Raw genomic sequence first — 22,498 nt, forward strand, 5'->3', positions numbered from 1 at the left:
CAGCACAGTTCTCCCCCTCGGACCAAATGTAGTTGTGTAAATCTACGAGGCTAATGTAGCTAACAAGCAATGGCACTGTGCTCCCTGACACTTCTTTGCTGAAAAAGACCAGTTTTTGCTGGTAACTGGTTTCTGATGATCTAAGCTGGTCTTCGATTGTCTGGTTGGTTGACATCTAGCTGGATTACATGAAAACATATCCTGTAGATTAACATGCTGGCCAACAAGCTGGTTAAACTGTTACATTAGCTTAGCTGGCTGACCGGTATGGCGTATGTTTTCATTTGAGTTTGGTTTAGCTGATCTGCCAGTTGGACCAACTTGACCAAGCTGGTCAGCCACTGTGGTCATGCTGGTCAACCAGCTTGATCATGCTCGTTGACTAGCTCAGTCATAGTGGTCATGCTAGTCAACCACCTAAACCATCAAACTCAAATAAAAACATACCCTATGCTGGCCAACCAGCTAAACTGAACTAGGCTAAAAGTACATTAGTATAGCTAAAGTGTCCCAGTTTTTGAGGGACAGTCCCTGTTTCTCATGGCTTGAAGCTGTCCCTGGAAATGTCCTCGTTTTCGACTGTGACTTAAAAACACACCAGAAAGTCCAAAGACAGACCTGCAGCAGAGTAGATGGACATACATCTTGCGTTGTGTTTGTTTTGGCCAACAGAGGGCACTGCTGCTGCTATCTACTGACCGCTTCTACCACTTTCTTACCTAGTTTTATAGAACACTGCTGTTTAAAACTCCACCATAAGAAATATAAATCGTTTATAGAACTATTGTAATTTATTCCCATGCATGCTGCTCAGAGTAACGTTACACAGGAGCGAGTTACTATGGTTATGAGGAACAGCAGCAATCATAACAAACAAAGTTACTTAGTTAGTACCCAATTTTATCAGTCACCAGAGTTTACTGCAGTACAGCAATTATCACGGTTAAAATACATGATAGTGGAATTGTCCTCATTTTTTACAGGTAAAAACGGATATGATGATATATTATAATGATATATTGATCACTAAGCTGTTAAGGTCCCCAGTTTTATTTTCAGAAAGTAGTAGAAATCTTCCATTGCTCATTAGCTACATTAGCCTTGTATCTCCTGAACTAAAACTAAACAACTTCAGACAACAAGCGGATCTTATCTGACATTTACAGAAGCATTTTAGAGCGATCTTGTGGATGTTTCATACGAGTCCTGGGAAGAGAGCTTTGCAGAGGTCAAAGTTCACCCTAAATATAACATCAGGCTGGGAACGTTGTTGCAGGAGGGGGGGGAGGGGGTTTCTCTAAGACCCTCGCACAGCTGTGTGGTCCAAACCTTCTCTCACTGAAGAGTAAAACCAAGAAAAAGCATCGTCCATGGTTCTGTCTGTTTACTTTTTGTTTGAAGAGCAGAGATTGGCCTCTAAAACATCACAAAGTCCGTCAGGGCTTTCAGGCTGAACTCTGCCCACCCTACTGCACTCCACTGAGCTAAAGTTCAGCATGCAGATCCCAGCCATACGAATAACAGAGAAGAGATGGTGCCATGTGCAGACTGAGTGTGTCTGGAGAACAGATGATGGCACTTTGTTATTCTCTGGTGGTCTAACCTCCAAACTCACAGTCAGCTGTTCTGTGCTGTGTGCATACGTAAATGCTCTTTATGGGGACCAACTGTGGCCAGGATTCACTTAATTTCAGTTCAATTAAACTTTTATTTGTTGCAAAGAGGTCATTTCATCAGAGAGTCCCAACAAAAACACCCTTCCAGTGAAAAGAAATAAAACTGAAAACCCTCATCATTAGTCTCGCAGGGCCAGACAAGGTCTCGTAAAGAGTACCTGTCTTGTTAAAAGGCCCATATCCCACATTTTCCTGTATTTTTCCTGTTGGGGTCATAATTCATTTTCAAATGACCGTTTTCCCACCTCTTTTTTTATCCTTCAGAATTAAACTGACTGGTTTTGGTACTTTTAGACTGATATATTTAAATGAGCTCTGCTCTGATTGGCTGTGCCAATTCAAAAAGCAGTTTAGGCTGAAACACTCCTCAGAACTTCAGTGTGAGTGGGTGGGGCTAAACTGCTGTAGACAGGGAGGGAGAGAGAGGCAGAGAGACAGAAAGAGGGATAGAGAGACAGCAAAAGAGAGACAGAGAAAGAGAAAGTGTGAGAGAGAGGGAGAGAGACAAACAGAGAAAGAGGGAAAGGCAGTGAAAGAGAGAGATAGAGAGAGAGAGGAAGAGACAGAGAGAGAGAGACTGAGACGCAGTTAGAGACAGAGAGAAAGGGAGAGAGAGAGAGACAAAGAGAGCGAGTGAGAGGCAGATAGAGACAGGGAGAGAGTCTGTTCAGTGTTGTGGAAAGGAAGTGTGTAGCGAGAGACGTCATGTTCCTCTGCTGTAAGTGCAGCTCTGCTGAGAGTCTGTACAGAGTTTGTGCAGTGAGTTCAGCTCACTGTGAGTTCTGTAGTAGATCCTGTGCAGTCTTTCCTCTCTGACTCCTTAAACAAATACACTCTGCCAAAACCAGAAAAAAAGAACAGAACTTCCTGCCCATGCAAAGCGTATCCGTCTGTCTCGTGACGTCACTGTATACTGCAGTGCCACTTCTGTGATCGGGAGAACCTAAATATTTTGGCACTTTCTTGTGTCTCCCTTTTTGTTGTTTTGGTCTTTTTTGCATAATTCGAAAACTCTGGTTACCCTTTACACTGTGTTAGAATTTCATGATAAACGGATTAACTGAAACAGTCCAAATATATCTGCTTCTCATTATGAGACTGTTCTAAGAAAATTACGACTATTTAATTTCTGTACATTTTTGCTTGTTTTAAACAACTTTAATCTAGTAAAAGTGTCTTATTCTACTAGCCAATCATTTTACTTGTTTTGAAAAATTATACTTAAAACAAGTCAAATGATCTGCCAGTGCAAGACTTTAATAACACTCTTAAAAAAATGGTTCTTCAAGGGTTCTTTAGTAAAAACAGTGGTTCTATATAAAACCATGAAGACTCAAAGAACTATTTGCATGCTTAAAATGGTGAAATGGTTCTATATAGCCCCAAAAAGGGTTCTTTTACCGTATACAAGCTTGACATCATAACATTAGAAGAAGTATAGAAGTGCTCCATAGAACCACAACACATTCTCCATCAGTCTGAAGAACCATTTCACCATGCAAAGTACCAAGATGAACCGCCTGACTTTTCAGACTAATTCAGATTAAACCATCTACTTAGACACCCGTAGAAACCTTTGTCCTTAAACATGAGTTTATACTTACATTTTTTTCAAAACAATAAACTTTATTATAATAATTACACATTTTCACGGTCCTCCTGAGATCAGACCACCTGACATGTTAAACTGAACCATTCTAACCACGACTGAAACATCACATTTTTACTAAATCTGTGACCTTGGCATTGACCACCGTAGTTGTGTGTCATTCTGTAGTCCTCGTTATGCCCATATTAGGAATTCTGGGTCTAAGCTCCATTTCTCTACAGCCAGAATAAAAGAGCTTTGTGAAAATCTCACCCTGTGTTAAATAAAAATGTTCAGAACCTGATTCGTTTTGTCCTGTGTACAACCTCTTGATATGATATTTTGATAGCCTAACACTCCTTATCAAAATACTATCAGTGTTAAAACCACAAGGCTGAATTTAGCTTCTTTTTCTCCAGCTTCCTGCTCGGGTTTTCCCGTTCCACCTTAAATGATGCAGCAGTTGTGATTAGAGATCACAAACATTAGCAAACAAGATAAACAAATACTGACCTGTTGGTTCTGGTAAACAGCAAAAATGAGCTAATGTTACTCAGCTGTCAAGCAGAAATAGAGAAACCTGCTCATATCATGCCTTTCAACTCTCCATGAAGCTGAAGTCAGCTTCTTCAAAAGGTAACTGCTGCACCATGTAAGGTGGAATGGGAAAATTTAAACAAGAAGCTGTTTTACATCAAATGCTTTTATTTCAGAAATGGGAGGAAAAGAAAGTTTTTTTCATGATATGGGCCTTTAAATTGTTTTTAAAATGTAGGCGTGCCCAAGCTGTTGACGGTCAGTGTTTGTGTGTGTTCTCGTATGCTGTGTGGTTTGTGACCTCTGGTTAAAAGGTCACAGGGTCACAGACTCTAAGTGGAGCGTCACCACACAGTCATACCTGTATGATCTCCTTCATTTAAAAAATGCTCCCAGACTTTTATTCTTTTTTAACTTTTAGCCGTAACTGTTCTTCTTCTTTCGCTATCTGCTGGTATGACGCTGTAAGTGAACTGCTGCCCTCTTCAGGTAAAGTCATTAACTCACTCTAGACTGGTCATCACTTTTTGATCTACGATGTTGCTTCAGATGATTTAAATGAACTCTCTTAAACTTCATGCATTTAGTTATTGTTTCCTCATATCATAACTAACTATAACAGACGAAAATCAACCTTTAATTTCTTCTATTATGTTTAAACTTTATGACCTGTCTTTATGTCCAGCACTTTGAGCTGTCACTGGTATAAAAGTGCTGTTTATAAATGAATTATTATTACTATTATTATTATTATTGTTGTGTTGTTGTTGTTGTTGTGTCGTCCTGCAATGGAGTGGTGACCTGTTCAAGGTGTTTCCTGCCTTTCCCCCATTGAGTGCTTTGATGGGCTCCAGTGTGTGTGTGTTGTTATTATTGTTGTTGTTTGTTTTGTTTGTTTGTTGGTATGTAATGATGTCATTGTTATCATCCAGATGGATACAACTTTTCCAGTGGAAATATCACTGGGTTCACTTTTGTTCATTTTTGGCACAAAAAGTACAGCACAGTGCCACACAGGAAATGCCAAAACTTAACAAAAGCCTGTGCAGGGAAATTTAATTGGTGTGAGAAAAGTCACAAAAGTGAGGAACTCACTGTTTAGATCACTAGGCTGATGTGTGTGCACACTGAACAAAGGTTGCTTAAAAGTGGCTTTAAATGTATTGATTCAAATGTGTACACTGGCTCCACATGAATGAAACATGTTACCTCAGCACACTCAGCTAACTTAGTTTAAAGCAGCACTGTGTAATGCTGTTGTTAAAACGGAAAGAAGCTGCATTACTGCGTATGAAGAAAAAAGAACACAATAAAATATGTGAGTCGCCCTGTAAAGCCTGAAATAATCATTTAAAAGTCGGAAGTACCAGGGACACACGTCTTAATGTCACAGTCACAGACTCAAAAAGAAGGTCCGGCTTGATGTTTAGGTCTCAAATGACCTCAGAATCAATATCATACTGAAGATGAAGATATGATGACAATAGTGGATCACTCGCTCACATCCTCGGAAGATGCGTCCTTCACCAAGTTTTGAGTTCTCTTTGAACGCATGCGCAAAAGTCAGATTCATCCACTTGTGGGGGTCTGGCATTACAAAATGTTCTTCCACACATTGTGTGCAATTACATATTTCCACCAGAGAGGTCTCCAAATGCCCAAATCTTACATAGTGCTGCTTTAAGATGATATAACATTATTTCATTTGTGTGGAACCGCAGTACACTCCCTTGTAAAAGACAGGCCAAGCCCAACATCTTAACAATAAATCATTAAACAAATAGATAAAGTAACTTAATTTCTTTAAATGTGGAAGTGTTGTGAGTAAACTTGCAGACAAAAATAAGAGCCAATAGTGATCCACTCTGCACTGATGTCTTCAAACAGCTGAAAAACACTGCCAAGCTAGTTTGTGTTTAATGTGAGACGTGTTATTGGTGGCATCTCTCCAGAAGCCTTGGATGTTTACTTTTAACAAGGCCACTTCCTCAGCTGGCATCAAATGATAAGGAGCTAAAAAAAACACCTTAAAGAGCATTACATAGTGATTTCCTAATTACAAACGAAAGCGAAAGTGCAAAGCCAAGAACAACAAAGAGACTCACCGATGAAAACTCAAATACTGCACACAGCATACAGAAGCAGAAACAAACTAACATAAATAATGATGAGTGGGCGGGGCCAGGGTCGATCTGGAATGGGGCGGAGCAAGCGCTAGGGTGTGATAACTGCTGTCAATGATCAAAACCCGAATGCATCCCGTCTATTTCTGTATCGCTTCTAACTCAGGTGCACTGTTTTGTCAGATCACTACGCTGTAAGTATGCTGTATCAACGCTGTATGTGTATTATAACAGCCTTACTGCACACTAATCTTAACAGATTGTGACAGATTAGTAGGTAAAATATTAGTGTACTGATGAATTGATATCACTGTGTTAGTGTATACTGTAGGCTACTTAGCAATTACCACTGAACTGAAACAGGATAATGTCTTGTCATGGACTTATTTGTTTATTTTTTGAGCTGTCATAGGAGCACTCCACACACCATTTTTCGACCGTGAAAGTAATGTTTAAATATATAAATATATGCTTAATGTACCAAAATATATATGTAAATATATTCCAAAATATACAAAATGTGACAATATAAGTAATATGTAATATATGTAAGATATTCAATATGTAATGGCTTGGCAACAAAATTCCAAACAAAGAAAAATATATGTACATATATTTCCTAATATCCAAAATATATACCACTTTGACCCCATTCCCCTGGATGGAATTTCAAATATATGCATTTATACTTCGTAGTCAAATGCTGAAATCCAATTGCTGCGTGGGACACAACATGCAAATGTGCTTGTTATACAGCAACAAATTACCATCTGTTTATCCGTTTAGCCTCTTTGTCTGCAGTTTGTTTTGTACAGTAATGTCTGTCCATATTGGTATTAAGCACTGAGTTCCATCTGTTCCTCAACCATGTGCGTCCAAACCATGTTTTGGTTGTACTGGGAGGAGTTTTGAGTATATTGGGAGGAGGTTTAGTTGTACTGGGAGAGGTTGTGGTTGTACTGGGAGAAGTTTCAGTTGTACTAGGAGGGGTTAAGTTTGTACTGGGAGAAGGTTCAATTTTACTGGTAGAAGTCTTGGTTGTACTAGAAAGAGTTTCGGACATACTGGGAGGAGTTTCGGTTGTACTGGGAGGGGTTTCGGACATACAGGGAGGAGTGTCATTTGTACTGGGAGGAGTTTCGGTTGTACTGAGAGGAGTTTCAGACATACTGGAAGAAGTTTTGGTCATACTGGGGAGGAGTTTCACTTGTACTGGAAGGAATTTCGGACATACTGGGAGGAGTTTCGGTTGTACTGGGAGGGGTTTCAGACATACTGGGAGGAGTTTCAGTTGTACTAGGAAGAGTTTCAGACATACTGGGAGGAGTTTCGGTTGTACTGGAAGGGTTTTTGGTTGTACTGTGGGGAGTTTTGGTAGCACTGGAAGGAGTTTAGAACATATTGGGAGGAGTTTAGAACATACTGGGAGGAGTTTTGGTTGTACTAGGAGGAGTTTTATTTGTACTGCAGGAGTTTTGACTGTCAAACGTGTCTTGGAGAGATGGATGTGTTTACACTGCTCTAACATGTGGCTCAAATGCCTCTCAGTCCACCTCCTGAAGTGGTTTGAGTGATCAGATTTATATCTGTTTAAATGCATCTTGGGTGCGTTTACACATGTACACGCATTTTTATGCAGCTTGGCCTCATCCAGATATAATCCAGATATTCAAGACGCATGAAGTGACCATGTGTAAACGGGTCTTTGTCTATCCGGTCTATTTAAGGCTACGTTCACATAGCAGGTAAAAGATTTTTTCTGACTTTCTCATCAAATCAAATTTTTTGTTGGGCTGTTCACAATATCTTTTACATGTGGCCTATATGCAACATTAGTCTAAACAGATGCTGCAGATCCTGCTCCTAAACTGACCCACATGCGCAAAAGAACAGTGCTTCATGTGGCACGCTCATCCAGAGGTAAACAATCCAGATGGAGTTAACAGCCAATCTCGGAGCTTTCAGTTTCATCTTTGCCAGCATCACAGGAGCTAATAAAAAGTTCTCATGGCAGACAGCTGGACTCATGACCCAGAACGCATTCAAGATTACAGTAAAAACGGCACTTTATTTGCATGTTATTAGTATCTGAAACCACACCTGAAACAAATCTACGCCAAAGAAAGTTTCAAAACTCAAAGCCAACCTTTACCAGCAGAAAGACAAATCCAGTCAGAAGACACAAGCACACATGCACATAGTGTGTCCTGTGAATAACTTTCCCATGTCCACTAAACAGCCAACATCTCCTCTGTCTATGCAAACGGGACAGTCATAATCTTGGGTAGTGTGTACATAAGTAGTGTCCTCACCAATCACTATGCTGATGTGGTTTGTCCTGCCCACACAGCTTTAACAAAACTATGACCTCTTTGTGCTCGAGTTGGAGACACAAAGCTAACCACCAAGCGAAAGGTAGCCTTGCAAATATAACTGAGCTAGAACAACTTCATTTGTTCATTCGTTTTTGTCAGACAGCTGTGCCAGCGTTCCCTGGATGCAGCAGTATAAGAACCTTCTTTAAGGCGTCTCCATATAAAAGCTGGATGATGTTTTAATGAGCGGACACAGTGGGGTCTACGAGACCACCTGAATATATAGAGCCCGTTTCACTCATTTCTCTCCGCTTCACCCAAACTGCTGCGTTCAGTTCTGCTTTGGTGCTTTAGCGGGCCGGGAGTGTTAGACTGAGGGCTGTCAATCACACATGCTTATTAGAATATTAGGCCACACCCACCAATCTGATACATTTTTACGTCTTGTTTTCTTTCTCAAACTTTGCTCAGTGTTTAATATGACACTCAACAAAAACATTTTAATAATGTACACTGAGACATTAAAGTCTTAATTTTACCACCTCCTAATTTATTTCAAACTCAAAAATGAAGGAAAAATTACTTTGAACTTTATATATTTTACTATATTATCTATCATAAATCATCTATTTATCTGTGCTAATGTCTGCAGATTTCTGAAATGCGCATGCAGCTTAAAATGCAAAGGTGTGACTTCCTGTGTGCATTTACATCAGGGGTTTCTGTACTTTTTATTTCTTATAAGAGGAAGAGAAAGAAGGCGTGATAGCACAAATGCTTTACAGTTCATTTCCTGGCTGTTTATTACTTCAGAACAATAGAGATGCTGTGTGAAGACCAGAATTTAACTGATATGTTAATATGCAACTTGACTGATTAATCTCACTTTTATGGACAAATACAGTCAAACTCATGGCAATAAGCAAACACATTTTATAGTATTTCCAAAAACTCTTCAAGTTTTTTCAATGTAAAGCTTACTAGGATGTTTTGGGCTAATATTATGGGCTATAATTTTTCATCATACATTGTGGTCAATGTGACAGTTTGGTGAAAAATCGAATTAACTTAATTAAAGTTTTCCCCCTTTACCCCAAATGTAGTTGATCAGCCAGGACATGTTTGGTGTCTGAAGTTTGCTTCTTTAGTTTTAGCACTGGAGCTATGAGGCTAATTTAGCTAACAAGTAATGGACACTTATACCCCACCAAATAGCATCAGAAGCCTCAAACTGTGTCAAGCTGTCAAGTAGTCTTAAATAGACACTGAGATCACACAGATTTATTGTTTAGATAATGTTTATGCAAATACGAAAGTCAGTCATTGATCAGGCTCTGAAGTATCAATTATGGGTTAATTATCTGCCAAAAACACAGCAGTGCATCTTTATTTTGTAAAACTTGTGCTGAAATCAGTGGCGTAACCATAATCACACTTTAAAGCCCATTTAAGGTGCATAGTTGGCCCTTAAGGACTGTTGTTGTACCTTTGAAGGTACTTTTAAATCCTTTGTTGGGGATGCATGTTTGAAAACGGCAGATTTTTACTCCAAATGCATGATTCATGATCAGCCAATTTACTGTTTTACTCTGGCTGATCTAAGTTGCAGTTTTATGAAGTAAATAGCATGAGGCAGGAAAGAGCACTCACACTGTATTTGAATGTTGCTGCTACACCCAATCCACAATGTTGTAGCATAATATACATAACTAATTGTCCTAAATAGCCAGTTGCCTCTTACTTTACAGGCAGCTCTTTATTTGACTCATGTTATTTAAAGAGGAATTCCACAGATGCAAAATTTCGACATAATTACACCAATTAAAATGTAAATGTCGATCAGAGTGGTTTCGTGTGAAATGCTCTGTTCTAGAGAAACTTACCAAGCCAGAATTGTTCACAGTGGTGGTGATAGGAACCAGACGTCCACCTCTAAAAGCTCCCTCACTGAAAGTTATTACATGAAACGGTTATGAATACACTGCCTGATGTCTGAGACATTGTTATATGTTAGTTTTGAGATAAAATGTTGGCCTAAAACCCATTCATGAAAGAGAGGTACTCTCAGACTGTACCTACAGACTTGTTTAGGTTCATTGGTGGTTTTGGATAGCAAATAAAATGTCTATATTTGTGGTGACCCCTGGTTCCTATCACCAACACTGTAAAGAAATCTGAACCATTTCACACCAAATCACTCTGAATGACTGGTTACATCTCAGTGACTGAATTATACAGAAAACCTGACATTCCACTTTAATAGGCAACACAATTTTCATTTACAAATTTAAAGAGTAAATAATTTTATTTGTAGATGTTGGCTTAAAAAAGCGCTGAAAATGTGCTGTGTTCATAAACCCACGCAGTGTGAACCTTGGGTTTTCAAAAAATCAGTCAAAACAGGACTATTTGCCAACCTCTCTCATCCTTTACAATTAAACAGACTGTTGTTGGTACTGTGCCCTTAAGATTGATACATGTCAATGTTCTCTGTTTTGATTGGCCGTCCTGTATTGTGCCTCGTTCAAAAAGCAGTCCTGTCTGAAACACTCCTTATAACGTCAGTGTAAGTGGGTGGAGCTAAATTGCTGTAGGCTGAATTGATGATATATATAAATGCATTGGTTATTGTGACATCACAAGAAAACAGACTGTTGTGTATTGGTTTCCATATATGGACTAGAGAGTGAATGGTTTATTTCAAAAGTTTGACAATGTTTAAATGTTTACATGCTACATCATGCCTGTTTTTTTTGCGTCAACAAGATCTGAGGCCGAATGTTTCCAAGCTCAGGTATTTGCAGAGTGGAAACTTCAGCTTGTGCCATATGTGATGCTAGCTGATTCCAGCAGTGCCCGTGAGAACGCCAGCAGCTCGCTGAAGCGTCCAGCCCAGCTGTGGTGATTTCTGTATCAGTCCAAACCAACCAGTCATATTTTTACAGGCTGGACAGGCCGCTGGCACACACGAGAGGGGATCAACCCCCCCCCGGACTGGAAAGATGTTTAAAATATTTTGGACGCCACCAGTTATCAAGCCGTCATGGTCAAAGAAAACAACTGTCCACTTGTTAGCACAACAGACATCCAGATTGCACGGCAGTCATGTATCACATTAAAACACAAATGTTTTCATAGTTCTATGTGACTGTTTGCATTGTTAAGTTGTTTTGAGGTTTGAAAACAAAACTGTTGGAGATATCTTAGCTGGACCCCAACCAGACGAGCAATTTAGTCTATTAGGCCCATAACAATGTCTCACTGCAGCATGTAGGGCCCTTACAGGATCACTGTCAGATGTATTTTTAGCTGCTCTATCTAAATATACTCATACTGTACTAAAGTGCAGTACGTCCAACCAGCACTGACCCTGCTATCATCTAACATTTAAAGAACCTACAGAACAGTAACACTGAACGATATGGAATGACCTTCTGGAAATAATCTGCTCTCAAAGCAGTAAAAAGTTTGTGAAAAATCAGACTCCAAATGAAGTTGATCAGCCTTTTGGTTCTGCTACGAGGCTAATGTTGCTAACAAGTAATGGAAGCTTTTACCCCGCCAATTAGCGTGGTTCGAAATGCAGGCCTAAATTATGACATGCCTCAAACCCATTCAAGTTGTTAAGCATCTCAAATAGACTCATGTGTGGTTTGTCACAGTATGACATGCTGTTATCTATAAAAATGGACAAAACTTCAGGCTACCACTGTTTTTAGATACAAAACACACTTTTGCCCATGACCCAGCCACTATGTACCATGCAGTGAATTGAATCAACCTAAATAATATAAACTTACAATTTTACCCGTCCAGGAAACGATCTGTTCTTAATAAGATGTAACAATGTAAGTTGCCCAATTACAGAGCCCTGAGTCACTCCTCTTTCGTCTGTTGTAATCTGGTGTAATTATGAGTCGGGACGGTTCCTCAAGAGGCCTGCGGCCCATCAGCCAGTGCCGGAATGCCTTTTATAACTGTCCAAGTATGGAAGAAGATGGTTCAGAGCAAGGTCTTCTGGGAGATTTGGGGCATCTGCCAGTGCATAGTGCAGATTTATGAGAGAAAAACCCATCTTCTTGTCAGAGCAGAGCAGAGGGAGTGGCAGACAGTCTCAACTCTCCACTTTCACTCTTTCCTTCTATTTCTGGACCATTACAAAATTAGGTATAATAAATCTACAAAAAATCTCTAGCCAGAGATAAATGAAAACACAAGACAAGAGAAGAATCAATTAAAACAAGGGGGGTCGAAATAAGCCAGTTCATTGAGTCCACGTTTAACAAGTCATAAATTCAGAAGCAAGGGGGATAAAGCACAGCTTAAAAGACTCAGTTCAGCCGCCGTGAATCCTCAAGCAGTGAACAAATTTGCCAATTTAATCAAGTGGGAGCTTGCATTCCACACAGTGAACAAACACAGGAATGCTCACTTAGTCTGGAGATAAACACAGTGCACACAGGGCAGATATATGACCAGAAATATTATCTAAACCACACCATGTATACTTTTAATGCATATACACTACAGGCAAAAACGTTTGGAATGCTACTGTTGTAAAATGAAACTTGACATTTAGTTTTTTAAGCCCTGCTGATTCTCCTTAAGGTTCAACAGCTGAATCAGGAGTGTTATTTTAGGAGTGTGGAAAGAATTATAAACTGTTCAGTGTAAGACAGAGTCTGAAGAATGCTAGATAACAGAATGAGAGATAACAGTGTCCTGATGACTCAGATGAGTGGTAAAATTATGAAAATATGATACTTTGTGGTTTTTGTCTACAAATCTTGATCTACAATGATGGTAAACGCCTGTTTTTTATATGCAAATCATGTGGACTGTGTAGCAGTCTGAAGTTTGTCCAGCAGGTGGTGCTACTGGCATGCACGTCCCTTTTGCGTGCATCATTTAAAGAGAAGAAACAGCCAAGAATGTATGTATTTGCAGTTACAACTTTCAATTTATTCAGTATTATATTATTTAATGAGTGATTTCCATATCATTCATGTTAAAAAAGCATATATCTGATTGTTTTCATCTGGGGTTCAGATCTGCAACTATTACCATAAACAATCCTTTATGACACGTCCACAGGTCACATAACCAAAATCACAGTGGAGAGTTAATGCCTAGGTGTTGAACTGGTGTTAAATGTAGGTGTTAATTTACTGTGACTGAAATACCTATTTACTAAAGGTGACCCTAAAAGAGTCCATGGGAAAAACTGACTATACCGATTTTTACTCAATATAACACCAAACCCCCAAAAACTATCACAATGTAAAAAAAGTAAAGAATAAAGTTTGTGTATATCCAGGAAACAGGTGTGGTTACAAGCTCTTTGTCTAAATCAGACCACTCAGCATCAAACAGTCCTATCTAATGAAAGTCACAAAGGTCTGTGTGAGAAATGTAATGCTTCAGTCTGAAAGGTAAACGGATGGGTGCTGTGCGTGACCAGGCCGAGTGCATTGCCCTGTCTGGCAGTGCAGGATTTTCAGGGCCCGTATTTAAGTTCACTTGTCCCACACACACTGATTAAAGCCAGATGTTTGCTTTCTGGTATCAAACCAAAAACACCTGTGTGCCCATCTCTCCACTGGGAGATTAAACATCAGCACTGTGATGGCCACATCTGGGATTCTGGTGCACTGGACACCAGTTTCCAGAAGGCCAAACCTTCCAAACCCCCCCCCCGAAAAGCACAGAGATCAACCTAAGGGAGTAATAGGGCCTGTCTGATTAAAAAAACAAACACTTAGTTATTGATCATTTTAAGTAGCAAAATTAAATCAGTAAGCCATGTGAGGCTGTGCATTACAGTGATTTCATCACAGTTATCACAGGGGTGTTATTCGGCACAATTGTGTCAAAATGCAATAAATAATTAAGTCATCTTAATAATTTTAGTACCGTGTTCACCGCCCTCTAGTGCCCAATGAAATATCCTGCTGTCATTAAAAACGGCACCACTTTAAACAACATGCTTTATTGGTGGGACTTCCACCGATGCTGATAAATCCATAGAGCCTTCTTATCTGACCCTTTTATCAGCTAAATGATATACTGATCAGGCTCTCTCTCTTATAAAATGGGCCACATTACTACTGCAGAAATTCCTATAGAAAAAAGTAAATTTAGGCAATTCCCCTGTCCATGCTCTGTGCACAAATGTGTTCCCTAATAGTGACTGTGGTACAAGTTGCACAAGTTTCACAGAACTCTGGTACAGTCCCATTCAACCTAATGAGAAACTGTAGAACAGACTCAGTTTATTTCACAATACCTACATTTAGAGTCAGTTATTCATTCAGCCTAATGAGAAACTGTAGAACAGACTCAGTTTATATCACAATACCTACATTTAGAGACAGTTATTCATTCAACCTAATGGGAAACTGTAGAACAGACTCAGTTTATATCACAATACCTACATTTACCTACAAATTTCGGTTCAGATGAGAATTTTCATTTTGATGCATCACTGATTACTATAAGACAGAATTACAGGAATATTATACAGAGAAGGGAAAATTATAGATTACGAGAGAAGCATTATTCAGCACCTGCAGTGTCTCATTGTGTTGTATGAATAGTCAGACAGCAGCTTATTACCGTTTTTTAGACGTCATGACTTCGGTAGAACAAGTGTTTGAGTGTGTGTAGCGGTTTACATGTGACCGGTGCATGTGTGTGTGTGAAGTAGCTCAGGGCTCAGTCTGGCCGTGTGTGTTACGGTGTTTGTCTGTGTGTCTGATCTCCAGCTGCAACTTTAACTCAATTCTCTAACAAGGGTCACACGCCTGCATCACATGGACGGCTCAGAAACAGAGCGGTGGGGGGAGCAGTTTGGGGGGTGACGGTGACTGATAATTCTGTAAATAACTTATTTTCTTTTTATTTCCTCTTTTATGTTTTGCTTACTGTTAATGTTTTACTATAAATATAACTGGAAAGTGAGAAATGGAACAGAGAGACAGAGAGAGAGAAATAGGGAGAGAGAAAGAGAGAGAGAGAGAGAGAGAGAATGAAGAAGAGGAGAAAGACAGAAAGAAGGGGAGAGAGAGAAAGAAGAAGAAGTGAGAAAGAGAATGAAGAAAGGAGAGAGAAAGAAGGGGGGAGAGAGAAAGAAGCAGAGAGAAAGAGAAAGAAGGTGTGAGAAAGAGAGAATGAAGAAGAAGAGAGAGAAAGAAAGAAGGGGAGAGAGAGAGAGAGAAAAAGAGGAGAGAAAGAAGAAAAGAGAGAGAGAATTTTTTTATTATTGACATACTACACCAAACTCTTATTAAAAAAATGAGGAAAATTCATTTTTCATTTCACTCTTTACAGACACTTAAGGTTCAGTAAGTTCTACAAAAAGACCTTAAACTGCCCCTTAAGTATATATATACACATCGGCCAGCCACCCTCAGTAAGTCAACCTCATTGTGTCTACACTCACTGTCCATTGTAACAGCTCCACTGACCATATAGGTGCACTTTGCAGTTCTACAGTTACAGACTGCTTCTCAGAATACTTTGTTACCCTGTTCTTCAATGGTCAGGACCCCCCACAGGACCCCACAGAGCAGGTATTATTTGGGTGGTGGGTCATTCTCAGCACTGCTGTAACACTGACATGGTGGTGGTGTGTTAGTGTGTGTTGCGCTGGTGCGAGTGGATCAGACACAGCAGTGCTGCTGGAGTTTTTAAACACCTCAGTGGACTGAGAACCAAAAACATCCAGCCAACAGCGTCCTGTGGGCAGTGTCCTGTGACCACTGATGAAGGACTAGAGGATGACCAACACAAACTGTGCAGCAGCAGATGAGCTATCGTCTCTGACTTTACATCTACAAGGAGGACCAACAAGGTGAGGTATCTAACAGAGTGGACAGTGAGTGGACAGTGTTTAAAAATTCCAGCAGCACTGCCGTGTCTGATTCACTCGCACCAGCACAACACACACTAACCCTCCACCACATCAGTGTCACTGCAGTGCTGAGAATGATCCAACACCCAAATAATACCTGCTCTGTGGGGGTCCTGACCATTAAAGAACAGGGTAACAAAGTATGCAGAGAAACAGATGGACTACCAAGATATACCAGTCTAAACACTGCATTAGTGACAAAATGAGACGACTGACCACAGTGTCCACTGTGCTGCTATTAGATCCTCAGCCAGACACTCACTAATTTACTACAACAGCCAAATAAGCGATCAGTTAGAGATCAGTCAGCAAACTCAACCACAAACTACAGAGTGACAGCAACCTCAGCAGGACAGCCTGCACTTCCCCACAGTCTGGACAACACCTTTAAGCTGCTTTGACCGCTCCTGTCTCAGTTCTGCTCGCCAATATCCCGTGCGAGCGCTTAGCGCTGAGTGCACTTAGTCTCGAATGGCCAAGAACTGCCCTCCACTCAGTCCACTCATTAATAACCCATGACTGCTGCAGAGCCTGCGCGTCTCAACAAACCTCCTCGCGCGGTAAGCTACAGCGCTGAGACTGACCAGAGCAAAACGAGCTTTATTAGAGCCTCTTACCGATCAGAGCCGCCGCGGAGAGACACCGCAGCATCGTGACAGATCGTCGGAAGAGTTCGCTGCTGTGCAGAGCTCCAGATGCTAAACTGTCTGATGAAGCGCTTAGAAACCACTCCCACTCCGCTGCTCAGCACCGCTCCCTCCACTCAGCCCAGCCCAATTCTCACTTCTGGATAAATTCCCAGTTCTACAAAATTTCAGTTAAACTGACCGAGATGGACATCTGGAAATGTATGGAAAAAACACCAATTTAAAGTCTCAAAGTGGAAATCTAAAAAAGCAGAAAAAAGAAGTGTCCTAGAAATATTGATACAGAGCTTTCTTAGCATTACTAGAGCAGAAAAAAGAAAATAATTCAGAAAATCATTAGATAAAAACAGTAAAACAGGTTTGGAGATGTGGTTGAGTTGGTGAGTTTGGAGTAGGTTTAGAGGGTTTGTAGGTATGGTTAAGTTGGAGGGTTTGGAGATGTGGTTGTGTTGTACTTTGGAGTAGGTTTAGAGGGTTTCGAGATGTGGTTGAGTTGGTGAGTTTGGAGTAGCTTTAGAGGGTTTGTAGGTATGGTTAAGTTGGAGGGTTTGGAGATGTGGTTGTGTTGTACTTTGGAGTAGGTTTAGAGGGTTTGGAGATGTGGTTGAGTTGGAGTTTGGAGTAGGTTTAGAGGGTTTGGAGATGTGGTTGAGTTGGAGTTTGGAGTAGGTTTAGAGGGTTTAGAGATGTGGATGAGTTGGTGAGTTTGGAGTAGGTTTGGAGGGTTTTGAGATGTGGTTGAGTTGGTCAGTTTGGAGTAGGTTTAGAGGGTTTGGAGATGTGGTTGAGTTGGAGGGTTTGGAGATGTGGTTGTATTGTACTTTGGAGTAGGTTTAGAGGGTTTGGAGATGTGGTTCAGTTGGAGTTTGGAGTAGGTTTAGAGGGTTTAGAGATGTGGTTGAATTTGAGTTTAGAGTAGGTTTAGAGGGTTTGGAGATGTGGTTGAGTTGGAGTTTGGAGTAGGTTTAGAGGGTTTGGAGATGTGGTTGAATTTGAGTTTGGAGTGGGTTTAGAGGGTTTGGAGATGTGGTTGAGTTGGAGAGTTTGGAGTAGGTTTAGAGGGTTTGGAGATGTGATTAAATTGTGGGTTTAGAGATGTGGTTGAGTTGAAGGGTGTGGAGATGTGGTTGAGTTAAAGGGTTTGGAGATGTGATCGAGTTGGTCAGGCTGGAGGTGTGGTTGGCTTGGGGTTTCGTTGGAGGTTGGAGGTCTATTTGGGATGGTTGGTGAGAGGTCAATGACTCAGCACAGCATTTCCTGTGGTGCTACTGCTGCTGCTGCTGCTGTGAACAGGAAGCTTCGCCCCCCCTGAGTTCAGAGAAACACAACAGCTTTTATTTTCTTATACAAGCACAAACGAGAGGAGAGAGACAAGGGAAAGAGAACAAAGAAATTAGAGATAAACTTATACCAAAACTGCTAAACATGAACTCAGAGTGGTTTGGTGTGAAATGCTCCGTTCTAGAGAAACTTAACAAGCCAGAATTGTTCACAGTGGTGGTGATAGGAACCAGACGTCCACCTCTAAAAGTTCCCTCACAGAAAGTTATTACATGAAATGGTTATAAATACACTGTTTTACGATTTTTTTTTTACGAGGAACAGGGAGGAGATGGTGGTGACGGTGGGGATGGTGAACGTTTCGTCACGGGAACAGAAGGTGAGGTTGAAGTTCAGGATGTTGTTGAAGGAGAATGTCTACATAGCTAAGCTGCATTGGCTTCAGCCAGGCACATTAATGGGAGTAAGGAACCACTAGATTTAGAACTGTTAATGACTGCACAGTCTGAAGGCACTTCAGGTTCCTCTACCCCACTACCTCTAGTCCTATGCAGTGGGCCAAATCACTGCAGACTTCAGCACACTGCCTCATTAAACACACCTGATTCAGCACATCAGCTAATCAGCAAGGCCTTCATGAACTGAATTCAGAGTCTTAGTTTGGGTAACCGCTGATCTCTGCAACACTTTGGCCCAGAAGGTCCCCAGTTTGACATGCATATTTTAGCCAGTGGGAAACCACTATTACCAGCAGGGGCGATTTAATGCACACGTTTAACTGGGCTGAAGCTCCGGGGGCCCCAAGCAATTCAGGGCCCTTGATTAGCCCTTTTTTAATTATTCTTTAATAATGTTTATTTGTTCCCTCTACCCTGGTAGATAAAAGGACTACTCAGTAGGGCAAATGGGCGAAGAATATTTATTAAGCCGACTTTTTAAAAAGCCGACTTTTTTTTTATTTGATTTGTTTATTGTCGGTGTATTATGGCCAATCACATTATTACACTCTCCGCCAAGCTTTGCCTTCTTTTCTCAGCCCTCCAATCACTGCACACAACCGTTGCTATCTGCCATCACCTCAAGCTTAGTTCATTATCAGTGCGCCAGAGTTTGAATTTGAAGCTGAAAGATGTTGTTGCTACTTGATCTGTGCATAGACTGTAGTTGAGCTGTAACAAAAAAGGCCATTTTGTAGTTATGTGTGTATTTTGTGCTCTTCTCTGCTCAGTTGGCAAGCTGTCCGACATGTTTATCAGTGAAAACACAGAGCTCTAAGGTGCGATTATCTACCTCAGCCGTTTGCTTGGTGTACAAAGTCATTCTTAGCCTGTATAGACGTTATAATAACAACAGCTTGAACAGAGCTGGGTAAAATATAGGTTCAGTCCCAGATGCCCTCCTACTCCCTATGTAGTGCACACTACATAGATTATTATATGCACTGCAAAAAATGAAATCTTGTTAAATGAAGTGATCATAAATCTAGTTGATATATCTCATACTTCCTTGGGATTGTGTGTTCTAGACATTTTTACTTAATTTGGGTAATTTTATTAAGTAAAATTATCTCACTATACTGGCAGATAATTTTGCTGGTTTCAAGCATATTTCTTACGACGAGCAATTATCTGCCAATATAGTGAGATCATTTTACTTGAATTAAGCTTACAACAATCTCAACGGGAGAAAAATTCGACTTTTTGATTATATTTAAGATAATTTTACCTGACAAGATACCATTTTTTACAGTGTAAAGGCTTCTACACAAAAACTCTGCATAATGTGTCCAAATAAAAGCCATTTATATTCAAAGCTGCACTACATCCTATCTTACATTTATTGCACTGTTTTGGTGGAAAGTCCCTGACTTCATGACCTGTGCAGCGCACTGTAGAGGGAGTAAGGAACCAGTTGAGATTCAGCCACAGACACAGCATGTTTTTAAAAAACAAAACTGCGCTCTAATCTGAATGTTTTCACTCACAGAAAATAACGTAATAATAATACTATTTCAAAAGATGTTCTTTAAGGGTTCTATAAAGAACTATGGACACTCAGAGAACCCTTTGCATGGTGAAATTGTTGTTTGCATCATGACAGGTTCTTCAGATTAATGGAGAATGTGCTGTAGATGGTTCTGTGCAGAACATTTTTGAAAAGGGTTCTATGTAGCACCCAAAGGGGTTCTTTTACTGTTACAATCTTGACAGTGTTATGTGCTATATATTCTCCATTAACCTGTAGAACATTTTCATGATGCATGATGCACAAACCCTTTAATCATGCAAAGGTTTTTTTTCTTTACTAAAGAGCCCTTAAAACATAATCTTTTCTAAGAGTGTTAGTATTAAACTAGGAAAGAGAATGAGGTCATCATTTTTGGTTCTGCATGTTTAAAATTGTCTACTAAGTTAGCCCACCCACTTTTTCACAGGCCTACCCAATGATTTATTTCTGCCTATGCCTGTGAATCAAATGGTCGTAGACTGCGAAGCTGACTATTTACCAGCTTCTTGCTTGAATTTAGAATGTAACTGCTGCACCATTTAAGGTGGAACATGAAAATTAGAAAAAGAAGCTGGCGAATAAGATGCTGATTTCAGCCTCATTGGGGAATCCTGGGTGTTTTTAGTGATGTTGATGGTTTTTCAGAGTAAACTGTACTGCACACTACTGAAGAATTGTTGTGCAACAGATTCGATGGATAGCTAGCATTAGCACATGTGAGCTCAAGTTCACTGCAAATTTCAAACGTTGCCAGCTGTGGCTTTTAGTTTTTTTTTGTTCTGGGTTTAAGTTTGGTGAGGCTGAAACTGTCTTCCTATTTTCCAGCTTCTTATTCAAATTTTCCATTCCACCTTAAAAGGTGCAGCAGTCACAAGCACCAGAATTTAAATGTGGCACCATTTAAGGTGGAACTGAATATTCAAAAAAGAACCTGGCAGATAAGAGGCAACTTCAGCTTTGTTTACATTTGTGCAGTAATGGAAAGATTGTAAAAGGCAGTTCTGCAACTCGCAAGTCACGCTGTGTGTAACTGCACCTGTTGTAGTCCCAGGGTCCCTGTGCAGGTTAAAGTGGCCCTGGATATCAGAGATGTTTGGCTGTATGGTACCACAAAGTTGACTTAAACTATCACGACCATCTCTTCAGTTAAACAAAGGTTAGGTGAAACTGACACCAGGCTGTTAACCATTACCACATGAAGGGGAGAGAGTGGTGGAACCTGCCGTCTCTCTCCCTAGATGCGATTCATCATTCTTGACGGAGTGGAGGTGGAGGAGTCAGTCCTTAACCGAGAAAAACAGAAAGTGGCAGGAAACATCTGCCACCCAGCAGCGGCTACAAATGTTTCACACCTTCAAAATTATAATATCACAATGAAAAAAGGCTCAGAACTGGTTGAAATGAAAAGTACACTAAAGAAATAACCTCATCACTTATGTCATAGTGAACATTTTTAGATTTTATTAGGAGTTTTACTTTAATTCACTTTACATATTGTCTTCATCATAAAATACCTTCTAACCTTGTTTTTCTTCTGAATTTCATCCACTATTTGCATATTTTTTTTATAAACTAACTACAACTAAACATGTTAAGCTTTTTTAAGATTACATTAAAGGGTCCATATCCTGCACTTTTTCTTTTACTTTAATTGTAAATGTGTTTATTTGATTTAAATTTGAGTTATTTCATTTCATTTCTTTCATTTTATTTTCTCTGGGGTCCACTTATTACATTTATGTGCTTTTATGTACCAAAAAATAATAATTCATTTTTACGTGACCATATCCTTTGCCTTTATTGATTCCAATTAAACAGGCCGTTTGTGTTCCTGTGCCTTGAGGACTGATATATGTAAATGAGCTCTGTTCTGATTGGCTGTGCCTCATTTAAAAAGCAGTCCGGGCTGAAACACTCCCTATAACTTCAGCATGAGTGGGTGGATCTAAACTGCTGTATAGGTTGAATAGGTGGATGTATGTAAATGTTTGGTTTCTGTTACATCGCAAAAACAATGAATTAAAAAAGGCCTTTTTTGCAGCTCAGTTTTTGTATATGGACTGTATGGAGTGGTACACTTGTGTATACACTAAATCAACTCTTTTATTTCACAGTAGTGAAGAAAATTTGCCATGATATGGGCCCTTTAACAGAATCCTTCTACTATAAATGTCTTATTTCAGAGAAGATGTTTGTGATTCATGTTTGTTCCTGGCTTTAGTGTCAAATATAACAGCGTATCACACTGAATCAGTTTACTTCAGGTCTTCCTGTGTCCTCCCCTTGCAGGAAGGCTCTGATTAGCTTTTTCCTTCTATCCTCTCTTTTTTTTCTTTGGTCACACCCTTCTCTGTCTCAGAATTAGTCGAGTCCTTCTACAGAAGATGAGATTCACTCGGTTCCATGCGTCTG

General features: G+C 40.0%; 1 protein-coding gene across 1 annotated transcript in view; it reads right to left on the minus strand.

The window, feature by feature from the left end:
• itga1 (integrin, alpha 1) overlaps positions 1-16,866 on the minus strand; it is an 88,119-nt gene extending 71,253 nt beyond the window's left edge. Inside the window, exon 1 of the mRNA XM_036594286.1 lies at positions 16,769-16,866. Coding sequence (XP_036450179.1) covers positions 16,769-16,802 — 34 coding nt within the window. The 5' untranslated portion in view covers positions 16,803-16,866. The remainder of the gene's footprint in view (positions 1-16,768) is intronic.
• Positions 16,867-22,498: the final 5,632 nt, after the last annotated feature.

This window comes from Colossoma macropomum, unplaced genomic scaffold (genome assembly GCF_904425465.1).
Source record: "Colossoma macropomum unplaced genomic scaffold, Colossoma_macropomum, whole genome shotgun sequence".
Lineage (NCBI taxonomy): Eukaryota > Metazoa > Chordata > Actinopteri > Characiformes > Serrasalmidae > Colossoma > Colossoma macropomum.